The following is an 18,901-nucleotide window of genomic DNA, read 5'->3' on the forward strand; positions in this document are numbered from 1 at the left end:
TACCCCCTTGCATATCGCGATATCACTGGACTTATCCCAAAAAAACAAAAAAAATCATCCATTTTTATCTCAATCCTGAAAAATCCTACCTACCAAGTCCAAAATTAAATCAACATAAATAAAAATCCTAATCTAAATGCGAAAAATGCGCGGATTCTATGCTCGGTAAGTCAAACATTTACAATATTTTGTTCATTCGCCACAAGTAGTGAATTAAATATTCAACTTCGAGCGATCAGTTACACCACCGATGGTGTTTCCTCAGTGTTCCCGACACTTGGACATGCCTTTTGTTTATTATGCGACCAAGTCCTCTTGGGAATCACATTTTCTTCCTTATCCTTGTTCGCTTCTTGATTCTCTTGCATGGCCCACGAACACATTGAATGGTCTAATTACCATTTAAGTCCCTTTTCCTTTATTCAATTAACCATTTAATCAGTCAAACCAAATAGTGATTAAATTTTACATTTTTTACAATTTAGTCCTTTTTAATTAATTAACCATCGAAACGTTAAAATTTTTTGATGAAACTTTAATACCACATTAATGCCACTCCTTAAATATTTATAAAAATATTCATGGTTCGGCTTATAGAAACGAGGTCTCGTTACCTCATTTTCTACAACCATTTGACCTTAGGGTCAAACCACTTGAATTTAAGAAATCGCTTATATAACAAAAATCACTATATCAAAAACCATTTTAAAACCATATTTGACTCATAAATATTAAATAATAATATTTACGAACTTACTTGTTGGATTTGGTAGCCTCAAAACCACTATTTTCGACACCACTGAAAAATGAGTTGTTACAGTTGTCCCCCTCCTTATGTCCTTTCTTTTTCTGTTTTCTGCTTCTCTTTTGGGGTTTTGCATAAAATCCTGCTAGCAAGTTTTCTTTCTTTCTTTCTATTTTCCCCTTTTGTTGTCCCGACCTTTGTTGTGCCACTGTCCAGATCTTAATCGTTCTTGGTTGTGCGTGGTAGAAAATTTTGATCCGAGATAGATCTAGTTAGGTCCAAAAGTGGGCGTTGGAAGGCATTTAGTTTTGTATTGAATCTACAAAAATTAGGTGTGGGTTTGATCTTTGTGTGTATTGGTATTTAAAAATGATATATTATATGCATGTGGTAAATATTATATGATGATTGTGTGGGTCTTACCTTTGGGTGGTATATTGTTTATTGAAATGATTTTATGTGTATTTTAATCATTGTACGTGTTGAGTTGTGCATGGCCGAACGCTAAACGACCTTTATTGTGATTAAATGATTGTGTGAGTCCTAACCTTTACATGGATGAATGTATACAACATTTATATTTACGTAAAAATATGTCGTTAAATTTGACCATAAATAAAATTGCAATGTTTATGGTGATATGGTTTAAACCACCCACAGAAAAGGTGGAAATCAGGTACAAGGTACGTAAAAGACCTAAATAGTGAAGTGATCAATTCAGTGTGGGACTAAACCTTGAGTGTTCTATGATTATGGAACGTGTAAAATAATAGTATGGTATAAACAAACGATAGATTATATGATGTCGTAGTGATGGCTGAATGTGCTAATATGGGTTTGGTGATGCCTAAGGTAAGTATCTTTAACAATGACCTATTCAATGGTCAAAAATCGTGTTTATGGTTATTGAATTATTAAATCTGAAACATATATATTGTGAAAGTTGTGGTGTGATACTATTATTGTATTTTTGACTGAATGTTAATATATGATTACTGTTATTACTATATCAAGTGCATGAATAACCATGCCTATCGTTCTTTAGAAATATGATTGTATGATTAAACCATGCTTACTGTTTCTATCACTAGATGTGTATTGAAAGCTTGCCTACTTAATTGATTAAATCAGATAACATGTTGAAAACATGTCTACTTAATTGATTTTTGCTTCAGTATTGAGTTTGATTTACATCATTGTGTGTCATGTACATATTATTGGGGTTGAGATGATTGTGAAGGAAAGAAGAATTAGCAGTTTAATGATTTGCAATATTGGTGGCTTGACCGCAAAATGGTGTGTAGGGTTGGATAAGTTGTTTATCTACATATATACATTTTTGGCAGTTAAACAGCATTATCTATTTTTGGCGGTATTTCCGCAATAAATCTGGCAGCTTGTCTGCATCATTCTTTGGTGGCTAATGATCGCAATTTTGGTGTGTTGGTTGGATAAAAGGTACTATAACCTTATTTGGTGTGTTGGATGGACAAATATGTTGCATAGCGGATGGTTGGGTAGGGACCTTTGCATTGCATCATTTGATCATACCTATGCTCATGCACTGGTTGAACAAACTAAAGTAATCAGAATTTTTTGCTACATAATCTGTACTTGAATTTTTGAAAAGTAAATTATAAGTCAAATATGTTTCCAAGAATTAATAAGAACATTAGTTTAATTGGCTCTTATTTTAAATCAGAAACATTAACGTTTTAGTGCAACAATACATAAAAACATGAGTTTGCAAGAAAATTAAATATTCCACTCTAAGGAATAAATTGTAAGAAATGTAAAACTAGGGGGACTATCTAGAAAACTAATGGGGTTTGGTTGATTTAGATGTAGTTCACCAATTCTCAACCTAGGGACATAAATCGCGTAAATTACCAAGTGGCTCTATTTTATCTTCCGATCTCAATTTTACCGACTTTGACAAATTATTTTTTTGTTTATCTTCCAATCTCACCGATTAATCTAGAACTAACGAACGGGTGCGTAAGAAGATTACCTTCCAGTTTCACTTTATCTTGATATTCCCTTGGGGGCGTCACTACCTATATCCTTAATTCTATTTAAATTAGTCCAATATGTTATGATTTAGTCCTTTGCCCAAGAGATGTTAGTTTGCCCACATCTCATCAACTAACCTTCTTAAAGGTTTAGCTACAAATGCTCAAAGTAAGGAAGATAAACATAAACATGGAAAATAAGGCAGCTATGAAAGTAAAGCTTGAGAAAAATATAAAAGTTAAGATTTTTATGCAAGAAAACTTAAATAGCATCAAACCAAAAGCTTTTAACAGAGAAATCTAAGGCAAGAAACATAAAAGGAACAAGCTTTAACATATTTAAAGTAAAATAAATTCAAATACATTAAACTAAAGCTTAAAGAGTCTTGAAAGTAAGGTATAGAGACTGGAAATGTAAATAAACCTGAGCCATAGTGGTAACTAAGTTAACTAACACTAAGAACAACAAGAACAAGAAATAAATGTAGAAAAATAAACTCTAATCTAAGGTAGAAGAAGAAAAAAATAAAAACTCCTAGAAAAGTGTAGAGAAAAACTAAAGAAAACCTAGAGAAAACTAAACCTAAAACTAAGCTAATGTGTGTGTCTATCCTCCTCAACAAATTTTGGTTGTTTTGAAGTGTATTCAGATGACTTTTTGATGCCAAAAATTCCCCTACATGGGCCTTGTGTGATTGGTGTGCAGACAGAGACTACCTATCTTGTCCAAGTTTGTCCCTTTGACAAAGGTTATATCGCAATACCATGAAGAGGATATCACGATAGCTTGGGTGGTATTGAAACTTGGGGCCTTCCTTGGGAGGTGGATTTCATGATACCTAAAGGGAATATCGCGATACCACCGAAGGGAATCCTTGGTCTTCTACATTGTTGGAGGTATCGCGATTCCAAGGTTGGATATCACAATACTTATCACACCCTAAAATTAGGCATATAAAGTTTATACTCAGCCTGGTTGGCAAGCCTAAATATTAGGATATCACACCACCATCACACATCATACGCAATGCAAATGAAATAATTATAACATCCATCAAAACTGCTAGAAAACTAAACCCATAAAATATCATGAGGACTATAATAATAATTTATTGTAATCTAACTACATTGCCTTATCCCCACAATGCAAAGAATAATATTAATACTACCTATGCAAATACTAAACCGTAACTACGATCACTTCCTTGGTATCCCCACACTGCTCACACCGCAAACGCTAAATATCTGCAATAATTAGAAAGAGTGGGTGAGCTTAAACAAGCTTAGTGGATATTGGAATAATCACGAAGTATACACAATATCAAAGGTTAAACAAGAGCATACTACAACACGTTCACAACCATATTCTAACCAAGTCACGACAACATATTCACACTTCATTAAATCATAAAACTAGCATATACTCTTATGTACAACTACACTCAACTTGTATACAAATAGTTTATTTTACAATAATTCATCAAAACTAAACATTGTATACATCCTTTAATAACTCACAATTCAAGCTTATATATTCACATGCATTCACAAGTTGAATGAAAACAACCTAAACCTCAATTACATAAAAAATTACCATGAGAACATACTAACATTTTCATGAAACTTAAATCGACTCATTTAGCATATTAATTACATGTTTATGCATCCATCTCAGATTGTATTATCGCAAAATATAATATCACATTTAAAATAATTTCGCACTTGAGGCTATGAAACATAAAAGTGGGTTCTATCACCACACATTGGATACATAGATCTCTAACACACCAAATGACTCGTAAAGTCGAACATATCCCCAAAGCATAGCATTTAGCTAACACTCTCCAACACACTAACATATCGCAATGAATGGAGCTTGACTGACATTCCTTTATCTCTCCAAACTGTCCCAGGGCCTCAATGCTCAAATCTCAAAACACAAAGGTGAGTACTCACAATCCTATGACATGTCAACTATATATAATGGTTTCAAGAGATCACAAGGCCAAAATATCCACAATTACAAACTTTTACTTACTGATTTAGTGCACATCATCTCTGTTCATATTTATCAATTTACATCCCAAACTTGTACACATTGTATGCTTATTAAATTCACATTTAATTGCACTTTAAGTGCCACAATAATCTTCATTGAGCTATCACATATCCGACCACATATGTGTGCATTAATATCAGTACATCATATATCATATACAAGTATTCTCACATATTACCTGTCATAATAATATCATATTCCACAATTCAACACGTTTGTACATATCGAAATATCACTCACTTTTGCTGCATATTTGTATCATTAGCATATCATTATCACTGTCATTTGGCATTTATATCATGCCCATAGCACAATACAATTCATAATAGTCATCACACATATCTCATAACACAATATCGCATCATAATAATCAATCCACATTTATTCATATACTCACATAATTTGCCAAAATAAAACAATAGAAATAGAAAGCTTACACTAAAAACTTAAGATATGGGTTTAGGATATTCCTAAGCTCTTAATGAACACTATGAATCGTGTCTACTAGCAATGATTCCAAACACTCACTGATCATGCTTTCACCTAATTGCTGAAAGCTTAAACTAGCTTTTCCTTATCTTTTACCTTACTCATAGAAAACTCGAACGGCTCTGATGTCCACGAAACCAACTAAAAATTTGACAAAGTCATGTGCACCTATCAATTAATAGAATAGCTATGGTGAACTTAGATATCGTTCCCACGAAGACTAAAAGTATTAGTAATTATCGTCTTTCTATTATTTAACCAACAAATTGGAGTGATTGATTAAAACTAAAATTAACTAAATTAATTAACTAAAGAACACGACAAAGAACAAATTAAGAAAATAATCGAGAAAATAATCAAGAAGTGATACAATACCCAATAGATAATTCACCTAGATTTTATCTGTCATTATCAATCTAAATTAAACAATTTCTTCACTTAGTATCTTGATCCGTAGAAATCCCTAAATCATGCTAATATCTCATTCAAAGACTAAGAGCAACTGACTGTAGGTTGATTAATTGAAATTTCTTTCTAATTAAAATCCCTATTATCACATTAACTCGATCTATAGATCTCCCTATTAGATTTAACTCTAATCGAGTAGATTTATGTCGTCCTATTTCTAGGATTGCATGTAACTCCACTCAATTATGTTATATCTACTCTTAAACAAATATTTTTCCTCATCTATTCGAGCACATCAAACATGGATTAATAGTCTAAAAATATTAAATCAATAATTAAACACATAGAAGTGAGATCAAGAACCAAGTATTTATTGCGTAAAATAAAAATCAAAAGACAGAATTCATCATAAGGTTCATCTCCCCTAGATATTTAGAAAATTAGTTCATAATCGCAAATAAAGACATCTCAAAGGCAGTATAACCACAAGAAATAAAGAAACTCATAATAAATTTCAAAGAAATCAAAAGAAGATCTTTAATCTTGATGGAAATTTGCTTTAGAGTCGGCTTCAATGGTGTTTTTTGAGTTGTTTTCTTGAGTATTCTATGACGCCTTACTCTCGTCTTCTTATATTTGGTATGTATAAGTCTTAGAATGCCCAAAAAAACCTAAAAATTACATTTTTCTACGTGTCTGGAATGTGATTCAGGAAATCCACACAGTCTGGCATGTGGGTATGTGGCAGTCCGTGTGGCTCACACGGCCATGTGTCCAGCCCGTGTAGCTCCTAAAACTTTCTATAATTTTTCAATTTTCGCTCCCCAAATGCTCTCTTAAGTATAGAAACATGAATTTAACAGATTAGGAGTATAAAATTACCATTTTAATTCGAATAATCATCCAAAAACGCATTAAGAATGAGGCTAAAAGATGTTACTTTTGGAATTTATCAAATATCCCCACACTTAATCGTTTGTTTGTCCTCAAGCAAAATTCTCAACCCACATTCAAGTTAGCTTTCTTAATTTTTCATTTTCATCAATATGCTTTAAGATAATTCGTAAATAATTATGCATTAGGAATTCAACCAAAAGGACACTAAAGATTCAAGTAGTCCAAGCTAAAATTTTTAAAGCACAAAAATTTAGGTGTCTCCCCTTATCTAAATAATTACATTAAATTCAAAATCAACAAGAATTGACATCCTCACAAAGATTTACTAAAGCACTCAAAGCATTTAAGGTTCATTAAATATGCAGTCAACAGTCAAATGAGAAATGCCATTACCACAGACTTGCTTGAAAGTCAAATCTCCACCACTATAGAATGAGATTACAGACTAATCAAGAGATCTTCAAAAGGTTGTAATAGGGCTTAGGTTAAGGGTATGGAAAAAGCCAGAAAAGTTGGTTATAATCGAGGATCGAGTTGATAAGTTACCAAACTAGAAAAACAATCAATTGCTAAATTAATAGACTTTACGGCAATAATAATTAAAGAATAAAAATGAGTTTTTTTTCACACAATATAAAACTAGCAATTCAAGCTCAATCAAACATTTTTTTTTTGCTTTTGCTTTTTTTTTTTAGAACAAAATAAAATTTAGCAATTTAGAAAATTGAAACATAATTAGGCAACTAACCAATTCAAATCTCGAGAAAGAAGGGAATCAATAAAACGGGAAAATTTTACAACAAACATATGAGTTATGAGTTAACATTAACGGGTCTATAAAAAAATGTGTTAGGTTTATTGATTGGGTGATAATAGAAATCAAAAGAATGGAGTTTGAGAATCAAAATTGGAAGATCAAAATAGATGAATGAAGTTTAGGGTTTCAAGGGACGGCACAAAATAGGTTAAGAATGCTCTCTTCCTTTTTAAACGTCAAAATAGGGTGAAAAAGAGGTTAAATTGGACTGATTTTAAAACTTGGTTTATTTTCTTTAAAACAATTCCTATTTTGAGCCATTTTTACAAAATAGTCCATATTCAAAATTAAAGGTCTTTCCTACTTTATTTTAAAAAATTTATTTGATTTTTAAAAAGCTATAGTCGAAATAATTTTGGGTTACCACACTTCAAAATTTTCGAACCTAATTTGAGCCAAAATTTCTAATTTACCCTCAAAACTCCTATGCCTAATTTTGGGGTGTGACAATTCTCCCCCTTTAAAAATAATTTCGTCCTCGAAATTCCCTGCTAACACGTCACTTGCTTAATCACAAAATATGCTATTTCTACTTTTAAACCAACTATCACACTTTCGTTGCACACTCTGATTCCTATTCTCTTAACTTCCTATGGCTTTTGTTGAAGATCTTATTCACTACCACAAACTATCCTACGATAACTTTGCTAACATTTTCCTCTATTCACTACGACATTCTCGTCTAAAGAACTCATAACTGTTGTTCCTAATTTAATAGTCTCTATTGGAATTCTCTACTTATTAGCTAATACACTCAGAATATATGAATACATTCACACTCACATTGACATGTCTACGAGGCATATCTAATCGAACCTAACATACACAAACAAAACCAAATGTGTGAGTGGCAGAGAAATGATCCAAGGCATATTCCTGCAAGAAAACTTTAGAGTAAAGGCAATGTGTTTCCGTTCTTACCCCACATGCAATTCAATCAAGGATATTTTCAATCAATTTAAGTAATCAAAGTAACTTAAACACGTGGGTTTCTAGATTTTGGATGTTTACATGACTTTATTGCTCTTAGGATTTATGGATATTAAGCTTGATATGTTGATTCTTGTTCAGACATATTTTCGATGTTTTGCACTGTTATTATAGCAGTTTTGACAATTGTTTGATGTGGTAAAAGTTACATGTTGAATCGATATTTGGGTTTTAAAAATGATACTTGGGGTAATAAAATCGATACTTATTGAAATGTACCGATATTTTCTTGGGTTTTTATTTTAGATGAGCAACATAATGCTAATTTGGTACCAATTTTTTGAGTGGTATCAATACCATCTAGGAGAATTATCGATACCTTTGACTCAGTATCATACCTATGTGATTTCTTTAGAATTTTTGATTAGTGGCTTAAAAGCATGTACAATTCCTGTTTTAAGTTCGTTCCATGTATGTTTAGCATGCTTAAATGATGGTTATGGTAAGTTTTGACTTAAAATTCAAATAAATAACAAAACAAATATTGTTCGCTTACTTTTGGGATGATTTATAAAGTATGTGATATGTGATGGTGGTGTAGTGTTCTATTACTCGGGCTTGGCGACCGAGCCGAGTATAGGGTGTTACAATACCCTTACTCTAGGTGTCGTTCTCGCTCATTTTTGACCTCCGCCACCTCCATACAACATTTAAACACACGTTAGGCCTCCAAATGACACTATTGTCCAATTTGGGACAAAAAATAGACAAAAAAAGAGATATTTTCACTTATTACCCAAAAATATGAAAATAACAAAAATAACGAAAAACTATACTAAAAACTCTTCTTTTGCTCAAGAAAAAGATCCTTAAGCGCGTTAAAAAAACCTGATTTGCCACATCGATTTGTGGCAGATCAGGTGCCAACAACTTGACTCACATGCCCTTGTGTGCAGAAAGACAAACAACTTTATGAAACAATTTAAAAAGTGGGTTTTAATTGCAAGCATATAGTGTCAGTTGTAATTTTTGTAGTGCCAATGTGACACTCAAGTATCCCAAGGATTGAACCCAAAGGATTGCTAAGTGGGTAAATGTGTTTATCAAGTTAATCACAAGTTAAGCAATTACTAATCTAATCGAGTCAGAAATTATTAGTGCAAGCCCAAATAAAATTTTTTATAAACTAAAATTAAACTAAGCTAAACTTTTTCCCTAATATTTTAGATAAAGTAAATGCTTAAATGATGGTCGATTGATTAGTTGAGTGCTAATTAAACTAATGAACCTACACCGATTATATTGGTTTCCACTTTTAGTTAGGAATCTCTTCTCGGTCTCATCCTAGACTAAAAGATACCACCTAAGATTACCTCTTGGTCTCACTTAAGCACGATTATATCGAACTATCTAAGGATAAACTCTCATCTTGGTCTCATTTATCTATGTTTTCCGCTAGAGGAGTCAATTTTAACGTATTAAGCATTTCGATATAATCGAACAACCAATCAATCAAGAATAGACATTAACTTAAGCTAACAATCAACCAACCGTCCAATAATTTAGCACATAATGAAGATTAACATCCAAACAAATATTTCATTGAACAATTAATAAGCACAATATAGAGATAAGGATAAGAAATGCTCATTTAGATGTGGAACCAATGACACCTAAAAGCTTCCTCCATTTTCATTTACAAAGACTTTTACAAGAAAGAAGAAAGAAAACTACAAGAATAAAATCTACTCTAAAAAGAAAAAAGAAAACCTAAACTAAAAATGAAAAGAAAAATCCTAACCCTAACCTAAAATTAAGGAAAAGATGATAGAAAACAAAGCAAAAAGAGTCTCCCCTTTTCATTCAACCAAAAGTGGCTTTTAAAACTGGTTATAACCCTATTTTTATGACCAAAATATCCCTATATGTCTTTTATTTTATTGGTGCTTTAGGTGGATAAAAACTACCTCTAATGTCATTTTTGTTCCCTTCAAACAGCGATGTCGCAATACCTATGCTAGCGGCATGGTTTCCATTCAATTTTGGGTCACCAACATGCTCCTACACCACTCAATCACTCATTAGGGTCCAAATGGCACCCTTAGCCAATTTAGGTCTCAAAATAGGACAAAATAAGCATAAAATGCTTGAAGAGCTTATTAAAGCTAAAGAACGAAAAATAAATGAAAACCATGAAAAAGACATTAAATTACTCGAGAATAAACTCATTAAGAGTGTCGAGGAGCCTAATTTGAGATATCAAATTACAACAGATCAATCTTACACGTGGTGAAAGCGAATTCTAGAATTCGTGTGTTTGTTACTAATATCCGCAATAAATATGATTACATTATACCTTATTACAAAGCATGAGTTGCAAAACAAAAAGTAATGAAAAAAATGTAGAACGAATAGGATAAATCGTATAATGATCTATGACAATGGTTAAACATACTAAATCAATAAATCTCAAGTACCATCATAAAAATATTCCATAAGATCATGGATGAATCTTTCCTCAAATTGTTTCCATTAAGTATCAATGTTGATTTTTTCTTTTTACAAACATGTACCGAAAAAATAAATTATTATTCAAAATTTAGATATATTTTGCTTTTCTTTGAAACCTGGAAAATCCTGTGGAGATCATTTTTCAGACTTTTGATCGAAGGTGTGAATTCTACAAATGTTCCACTTTATTTCTTCTCAATAATCCAATGATGGATTAGGGTTCTTTTAAACCATATCATTTTTGAAATGTTAGTAAAATAAGATAATGTAATTTGTGTTGTTGAGGATTATCCAAATTCGTTAACAACAAATTGTTTTTTGGAACATTTATTTTTCATTTCATCAGTTCTATTATATTAATTAATACATTAAATGAATGAATGCTTTTTAGGGGTTCAATTAATTTTTAAAAATGTTTAGTGGTTGCCTCCGCGCTTAAATCTAAAAATTAAGTGAAAATACATACTTTGAATTTCACACTATTGCTTGATGGTTAAGGGTATTCATTATCTCGGATGCGATTTGAGTTTGAATCGTTTGAATTTTACTCTGATATTATAATTCAAAAAAATTAAAATAAAAAAATTCTTTATATATAAAACATCAAAATAAACCTTTAACCATAAAATTTTAATATCCTTCAATTTGCGAATTATGAATAAAAACAAAATATTATGCATGTGTGATTCAGCTTCTTCGCACATTGTATACGTTCTTAAACCACTCTATTTAAATCTCAAAATATACATATAAATCATTGAAAAATAAAAAAAGTTTGGACTCCATTTAAGCCCACCCACATGCGTAACGAAGAAGCAATTTTTTTAGTTTTGTTTTTCCCTTTTCAACTTAAAATAATGAAAAAAATCAAACCCTAGATGTGTTTTTATTTTAAAAAAATTGAGCATTGACACTCCCCATCTTCACGTCACACTTTTCTTTTACTGTAACTTCACACGCCCATCACACAACAAAAGAAGAGCATTGCAAAGACTTAGCTTCCAGATCTGACTAAACTAGACCACCATTTTCTCCTTACTTTTTTTCTCATTCTAAATATTTTATTAGATCCAATTGGAATCGAAGATTAAAACTCAATTGCTCAATTTTCTTTCACTTAATTCTATCTTATTTTAAATTAATTTTTAGTGTTGGTTGGATTTTTGGGATTTGAATTAGTTAGATCTGAGTTGGGGGTATTTTAAATTTCTTTTTCCTCGATTGGTTAGGGAGTTTTTCTCAATGGCAATGCCATCGGGAAATGTAGTTTTATCTGATAAAATGCAGTTTGCTGCTCCTCCAGCTGCAGGAGCTGGCGGCGGCGGAGGTGGAGCTGCTGGAGGTGAGATCCACCAGCACCATCCTCGGCAATGGTTCCCCGATGAGCGTGATGGCTTCATCTATTGGTTGCGAGGGGAATTCGCCGCCGCCAATGCTATGATTGACTCTCTTTGTCAACATTTGCGTGAGGTTGGAGAAGTAGGGGAGTATGAAGCCGTGATTGCTTGCATTCAACAAAGGAGATCTAATTGGAACCCCGTGCTTCATATGCAGCAGTACTTTTCTGTTGCTGAGGTCTCCTACGCGCTTCAACAGGTCTCCTGGAGAAGGAGACAAAGGCCTTATGATCAAGGGAAACTTGGGGGCAAAGAGTACAAAAGATCTGGCTTTGGGTTTAAGGGGCATAGGTTAGAGGTGGCTAAAGAAATGCAGAATTCGGGCGTGGATAATGATGCGAATTTGACTGTTAACACAATTTCAGACAGAAACGATAGAAAGACTGAGAAACGTGATGACAATAAATCGGGTGGGGAGGATAAAGTTTCAGCAGTCTCGGAGGATATAAAAGGTAACTTTTGGTTTATGTTTCTTTCTTTATCTTTTTTATTTACGTTGTGTGAACATTAAATTTTTCAGTGAATGTTACCTTGTATTCTGTATCTTTTTATGTTTGGTTTTTGGTTTCTGATTGGGATGATTGAAAGTTGTATTTCTAAATGGGATTTTGGGTGTTGATTTTGTTGACTTATCAACTATTTCCTTGATTAAAAAGCTTGGTGTTGCCATATACATGTTTCTTTCTTGGATTAGACATATTATCCCAAACAAGAAATTGTTTATTTAATGTTTAAAACAAGCTTTCTTATTTGGAAATTGCTATCAGATTCTCTATTTCCCGCTTTGACCTTAATATGTATATACCTACCTAATTGAAAGTTGCACTATTTGTTTGCAAGTGGATTTATATAAAATTAAAGGCAGGTACTTTTTACATCTGAGAGTGGCATAGTGGGAGATGGGTGAAAACAAAGTAAGAGGCATGCATTTAATAGCTAGTCTGTGCTCTGTTTTGTGTGTGTGTGTGTGGTACTTGGATATAATAAGTTATTTTTATGTTCAATATAAACCAAAAGTTAATTGAATGGCATAGGTTAAAAACCTCATCAACTCCTTTCTGTTCTAGAAAAAATCATACCTACACCCACTTGAGAGATGGTTGAGAGATGGGTGACAGAAAAATAAGAGATGTGCATTTGATAACTATTTCGCGCTTTGTTGTTTTTCTTTCGTATGGTTTATTATGGTAAATGATAATGTGAGATGCATAATTAGTAACTTTGTACATGGATATAATAAGATATTTTTATGCCTAATATAAACCCGAAGTTAGATTAGGATAAATTAAAACCACATCAATCCTCTCTGTTCAAGAAAAATCAAACTTTACACCCACTTGACTTCACCCTCCAAGTAACACCTTTCCCTCCAATAGTGATCCACTAATTCCTAGTTGATATCCATGGCCAGCTCCCAAGAAAAGAACAACAGTTAGAAGAAAGGCCGGATTTGATAATGGCCATATCATACTTCAAGAATCTAATATGTTTTTCACCCTGATCCATTGGACCTCAGTCTAGAGCACCTTTGCTGGTAAAAAACTTCCATTTATATAGAAGTCACAAGATAAGGTTCATATAAAATTTGCTATTAGTTCTATGTGCACATGTCAGGGTGTACTTGATGCGATAAATAACTTCAAGTTTCATATTGTGTAGAATATTTATTTGACATGCTTTTATCTTCAGAGGAATCCCAGTAGGAACTTGACAAATTTCATTAGAAATGTGTTCTGGATGGGGTTTAATGTTACAGGTATCCCAATAGGCAGTCATTCTGGTTTAACTTTATGTTCCAGGTATTTTTTATTTGCTCTTAATGAAGGTTTTTTGGATACAATTTCAAGCTTTTCTTAGCCATAGCACATTGGATAATAATTAATGTTCAAAAGAAAGTTAGTTGACACCCATTAATTGTAATTATGTGTTGTTCTTGACAATCTATGTTTTGCGATTTACATTCCTTGTTTTGGGCTTTGAACCCAGATGCTGCTTCTAAGCCTCAAGCTGATAGCAGCTTAAAAAAGTCAGGGAGTTCGGTAGGAACTATACCTGGAAACACGGAACCTGGAACTGAGGAAGTAAATGGTGGGTGCACATCCAGCTGTAAAGGTACATCCTTTTACTCTGGTGATTTGTTGCTTTTTGCACTTAGAACGTCTTGAAAGTTGAAGCTGCACTATGTATGATATCAGTTGCTTTAATTTTTATGTGCACCAGATTCCTTTTCGCGTACACTTGAACTTACCCAAATTTATCTACTTATCTATTTAAAGAAAAAAAATTCCTCTGTTTCCTGTTTAGCTTGGAAAGTTGAGAATAAACTGGGTAGGACATTTAGTTGTTGCACCTTTAGTTCAACTGCTGCACCATATGATGAACCAAGTCATTTTGATTGCTTTGAATAATTCCTTATGGTTTGACATTTAGTTCCACTATGTTTTGTTATATTAACAGTTTTTCATCTATGATCTTTCAGTGAATGATTTACATTCTGCCCAAAATGAGAGTGAAAAGCAGAATCTGGCTAAAGGTCCAAAAACTTTTGTTGGTAATGAGATGTTTGATGGAAAAATGGTAATTCTGTATAACTTTTATGATGATGCTTTGTGAAATTCTGGGGGGATTCATAGCAGGGGTGAAGCTAGATTTTTTTTTTGGGGCGGAATTAAATTGTATATTTTTACGATAGTAAAAAAGTAATTTCACCATGTTTATAATTTTTAAAGGATTAAATCAAATTTTTATCATTTTGGGGGGGGGGGGGAGAAAGTGCATTTACCATTACTAATTTAAAATTTTATAAACTATAACGGGGCCTAAATAGAAAATTTTCCATTTTAGGGGTGGGCCAGCCCCCCTGGATTCGCCACTGACTCATAGCTTCTTGTTTCTTTTTTCCCCCTATTCTGTTTCTACTTCTTATGGGCAAATATTTTCTTTTAAGGTCAATGTTGTTGATGGGCTTAAATTGTACGAGGAACTGTTGGATGAGAAGGAAGTTTTAGATCTTGTCTCATTGGTAAATGACTTGAGGGCTGCAGGGAAAAGAGGGCAGTTTCAAGGCAAGTTCCCTTAAAATTTCCTTTTTTTTTGTTTTTTTTTTTTCGGTTCAGCTAGAAGGAAGTAATTCAATCCAAATTGTATTTGATCCTGGAAGCTTCTAGTTTTTTCCTTGCTTAACTGACTTGTCTATTTAGCTTGGTAGAATTTCTTAGCTGTTTTTCAGTTTGACGTGTACTTCAAATGCATGCTGCAATCAATGTCGTGGTTTTGAATATAAGTGACTGGAAAAGCATGGCTCATCCTTGTTTTAAGCAAATATTGTTTAGCGTGCTTGCTTGGCATGTTCTATTGGGAAACCTTGATCTGCCCAGTTTTGTCAAAGGCACAAGGTGCTAGAACCCTTATATTGCCTCAGGTGCAAGGCACATAAAAAGTGTTAGCTTGCGTGAAGTAAAGCGCAATTTGTTTATGTGTGAGTTTTTGCAAGTCTGTGTGCATATTTTCTATATAAAGCTTAATATATATAGTAAGCTCTAAACTGTGATCTAGTTTATCTACAAAACATGCAAATTTTCTATTGGTCAATATGCATGATTTCCTTATGGTCAATGTTTGTTGTTGAATGCTCAAACATTGAGAAATATAGAGAGTGATATTATCCCTTTCTTGCTAGTACATGTATATCAAATGAAAAGTACAGTGAAAAATAAAAGAAATTAAAGAGAAATTTAATTAGGTGGGCTACTTTTTATGCCTACTGCCTTACAAAAAAAGCGTGCCTAGGCGCACCAAGCGTGCACCTGATCAAATGGTTCTCGCCTGGAAGGTTCTGAGGCTTTTTTGTTGTATAATGCTAAGGCGCAAGGTGTAGGCACGCCTAGGTTCTTGACAACACTGGATCTGCCAACTTTTATGAATTTGTCAAAAGCTTGCAATTAAGTAGGACTAGATGGGGATTGGGTCAATGTTATGTTGTGTAGTTTAGTGATAATACAGCTAGCTTCCTTTCCGGCCCACTTTATAATTATATCTGGACGGTAAATCTAGTATGTTGATTTATTTATATATTTTATTCTTAACATTCTTGTAGTCAGCATGTTACAAATGTTTTGATCAGGTAGAAATAGGGTGATTGTTTTAAGTTGGCTCCATCATTGCTTTTAGGGTTTCTCTATTTTGAATTTTTGACTGTTTGAAATGAACTTAATTTTACCTGCCTTGGATGAATAAGATGAGTACGTTGTTTATTTAAATGATGAGACAAAAGGAGTTTAACAATTGGATGCTGTTTTAGTCTGGTAGTTTATTTTCTTGGATGCTGGATATTCTCAAGAATTGTATTGGGGCATTCAAATATCAGTAATAGCTGAACCATTTTGTGATAATTTACAAGAAGCAGGTCAGACATATGTGGCTTCAAAAAAACCCATGAAGGGACATGGCAGAGAGATGATTCAATTGGGCCTTCCAATTGCAGATGCACCTCTAGATGATGAAATTTCTGCAGGGACTTCCAAAGGCATGTTTCTATGATGACCCTTCTCCTTGATCCTTCCCCACAGTTCAAAACACTCAAATGCACACTTAAAGTAATGGAATATATATTTATTTATTTTGATGGATTACTTCCTTTTTAAGTTTATTGAGCTTTTAGCAGATCGGAGAATAGAAGCTATTCCTGCCTTGCTGCAAGATGCTATTGATCGATTGGTTGACTCGCAAGTTATGACTGCAAAACCAGACTCTTGCATTATTGATGTCTACAATGAGGTAGGTAAAGATGTTCTGATGGTTTTGTATAGATTGAGCTGAACTTTGAAGCTAATGGTATGGTGTTCTGTTTTTTCCTTTCTTTCTTTCTTTCCTAGGGGGATCATTCAATGCCTCGTATGTGGCCACCTTGGTTTGGAAAGCCTATTTGTGTCATGTTCTTGACCGAGTGTGACATTACTTTTGGAAGGATGATTAGCGTTGATCCTCCTGGGGACTTCAGAGGCTCTCTAAAGCTTTCTCTTGCACCTGGGTAAGTTTTTTTACTGATTCTCTGGATCTCCCACATTCACAACTGTTTGATGCGCTTTCAAATTGGTGCATGTATAGAATTGAATAATATGTTTAGTTTTCTGGGTTACTAGCTTTGAGCAATTTAATTATTAAGTAAATCCTACAAAAAAAAAATGGAATATTTCTTCTAGGGTATATAGTCCCGACTCCCTGTACTCTTGCAGCACTGATTCCTTAGAGTTGAATTGGATTCTTTTGTTTCATACTCTTTAAACTACCATGCAGATCTCTCCTTGTGATGCATGGAAAATCAGCTGATTTTGCCAAACATGCACTTCCCTCTGTCCGAAAGCAACGCATACTTGTTACATTTACCAAATATCAACCAAAAAAATCCATGTCTGACAACCCAAGGCTTCCTTCACCTCCACTTTCTCAGTCTTCACAATGGGTTCCATCGCCTAGTAGATCACCCAACCATTTTCGCCTCTCTGCTGGCCCCAAGCATTATGCAGCAATACCAACCACTGGTGTAATGCCAGCCCCACCAATTCGACCACAAATTCCGCCTTCAAATGGTGTTCAACCATTATTTGTGCCCACTCCAGTTCCACCTGCAATTCCTTTTCCTGCTTCAGTTCCCATTCCTCCAGGTTCAACCGGGTGGCCGGCTGCTGCTACAAGGCATCCTCCACCTCGTCTACCCATTCCTGGCACAGGAGTTTTTCTACCTCCTCCAGGCTCCAATTCAGCATCTCAACAGTCGTCAACAACTGCAACCGAACCCAACATTCCTGTGGAGACAACTTCCCCCCCACAGGAAAATGAGATTGAGTCAGGGAAAACCAATCAGCATGCAGCTTCTCCTGAAGTGGGGTTGGATAAAAAATCTCCAAAGCAGGACTGCAATGGAAGTGTAGATGGAAGTGTGAGTGGGAGAGCTATGGTGAAGGAAGAAGTACAATGTGCTGAGAATAGTGTCAAGCAAAGCTGCTAATGCAGTTGTGTGAGAGAGAGAGAGAAAGCAGTTAGGCTGCAAACTCCAATGAGTTAAAAGCAAATGTAAAGAGCGGCAACAGTCGAGACATTTGGCATTTGATACGAGTAGGTGGGAGGGGGAGCAAAGGGGAGGGAGGAACTTCTCAGTTGTCTCTGCAATCCTTCATGTTGTCTTTTCCATTTCTTTTTTGCTGTCTTAGTATATGAACACACTCACACTAGGTGGAAAACTCCATTCTTAATATAACTTTTGCTTCTTATTCATATCTATCTGCTTTACAATTTTCATACCCTGAGATGCCTTGCCAAAAATCTGCAATGCTGGAAACATGTAATAGCCCAATCACATACATCATCAAATACAAAAGTCCATAGCTGCTTCTTTCTACCTTTTTTTTTTTCGAAGTATATTTTTGTTAGTCATGCATTAAAAAAAAAACAGAATTGTGGGTCATAATATTAATAAATCAAAATGCACTATGCTTGGATTTAAGAGGTTTATGACAAAACAAATGTAGTTGTCAAGAAATGATTCAACCCAAAATCAATGAAGTTGGCTTGCTGCTCATCCCTCCATTTCTTTTTACTTGTCAATATATTGAAAGGAACCCAATAAATTTAAGTAGT

At 33.8% G+C, this 18,901-nt stretch overlaps 1 protein-coding gene across 3 annotated transcripts; it reads left to right on the forward strand.

The window, feature by feature from the left end:
* Window positions 1-11,709: 11,709 nt before the first annotated feature.
* LOC105794329 (hypothetical protein) lies at window positions 11,710-18,538 on the forward strand. 3 transcript variants are annotated; one of them, XM_012623461.2, is made up of 8 exons: window positions 11,710-12,717; window positions 14,252-14,377; window positions 14,745-14,842; window positions 15,213-15,330; window positions 16,665-16,790; window positions 16,929-17,041; window positions 17,140-17,294; window positions 17,561-18,538. In XM_012623461.2, exons 1-8 carry the CDS (start codon window positions 12,111-12,113, stop codon window positions 18,270-18,272), a joined length of 2,055 nt encoding a protein of 684 aa, XP_012478915.1. In that variant the 5' UTR covers window positions 11,710-12,110; the 3' UTR covers window positions 18,273-18,538. The 3 variants fall into 3 exon arrangements, with proteins under 3 accessions (XP_012478915.1, XP_012478916.1, XP_012478917.1); XM_012623462.2 differs by having other exon boundaries at window positions 16,668-16,790; XM_012623463.2 differs by having other exon boundaries at window positions 11,712-12,717; window positions 16,671-16,790.
* The last annotated feature ends 363 nt before the right edge of the window (window positions 18,539-18,901 follow it).

Source organism: Gossypium raimondii, chromosome 3 (genome assembly GCF_025698545.1).
Source record: "Gossypium raimondii isolate GPD5lz chromosome 3, ASM2569854v1, whole genome shotgun sequence".
NCBI lineage: Eukaryota > Viridiplantae > Streptophyta > Magnoliopsida > Malvales > Malvaceae > Gossypium > Gossypium raimondii.

What these genes read in the sequence shown, in the direction of transcription:
- LOC105794329 (XM_012623461.2), top strand. Translation starts at nt 12,111, where the DNA reads ATGGCAATGCCATCGGGAAATGTAGTTTTATCTGATAAAATGCAGTTT. An exon ending in GAAAAGAGGGCAGTTTCAAG is followed by an intron (nt 15,331 to 16,664) that starts GCAAGTTCCCTT and finishes ATAATTTACAAG; the next exon opens with AAGCAGGTCAGACATATGTG. An exon ending in TTATTGATGTCTACAATGAG is followed by an intron (nt 17,042 to 17,139) that starts GTAGGTAAAGAT and finishes TTTCTTTCCTAG; the next exon opens with GGGGATCATTCAATGCCTCG.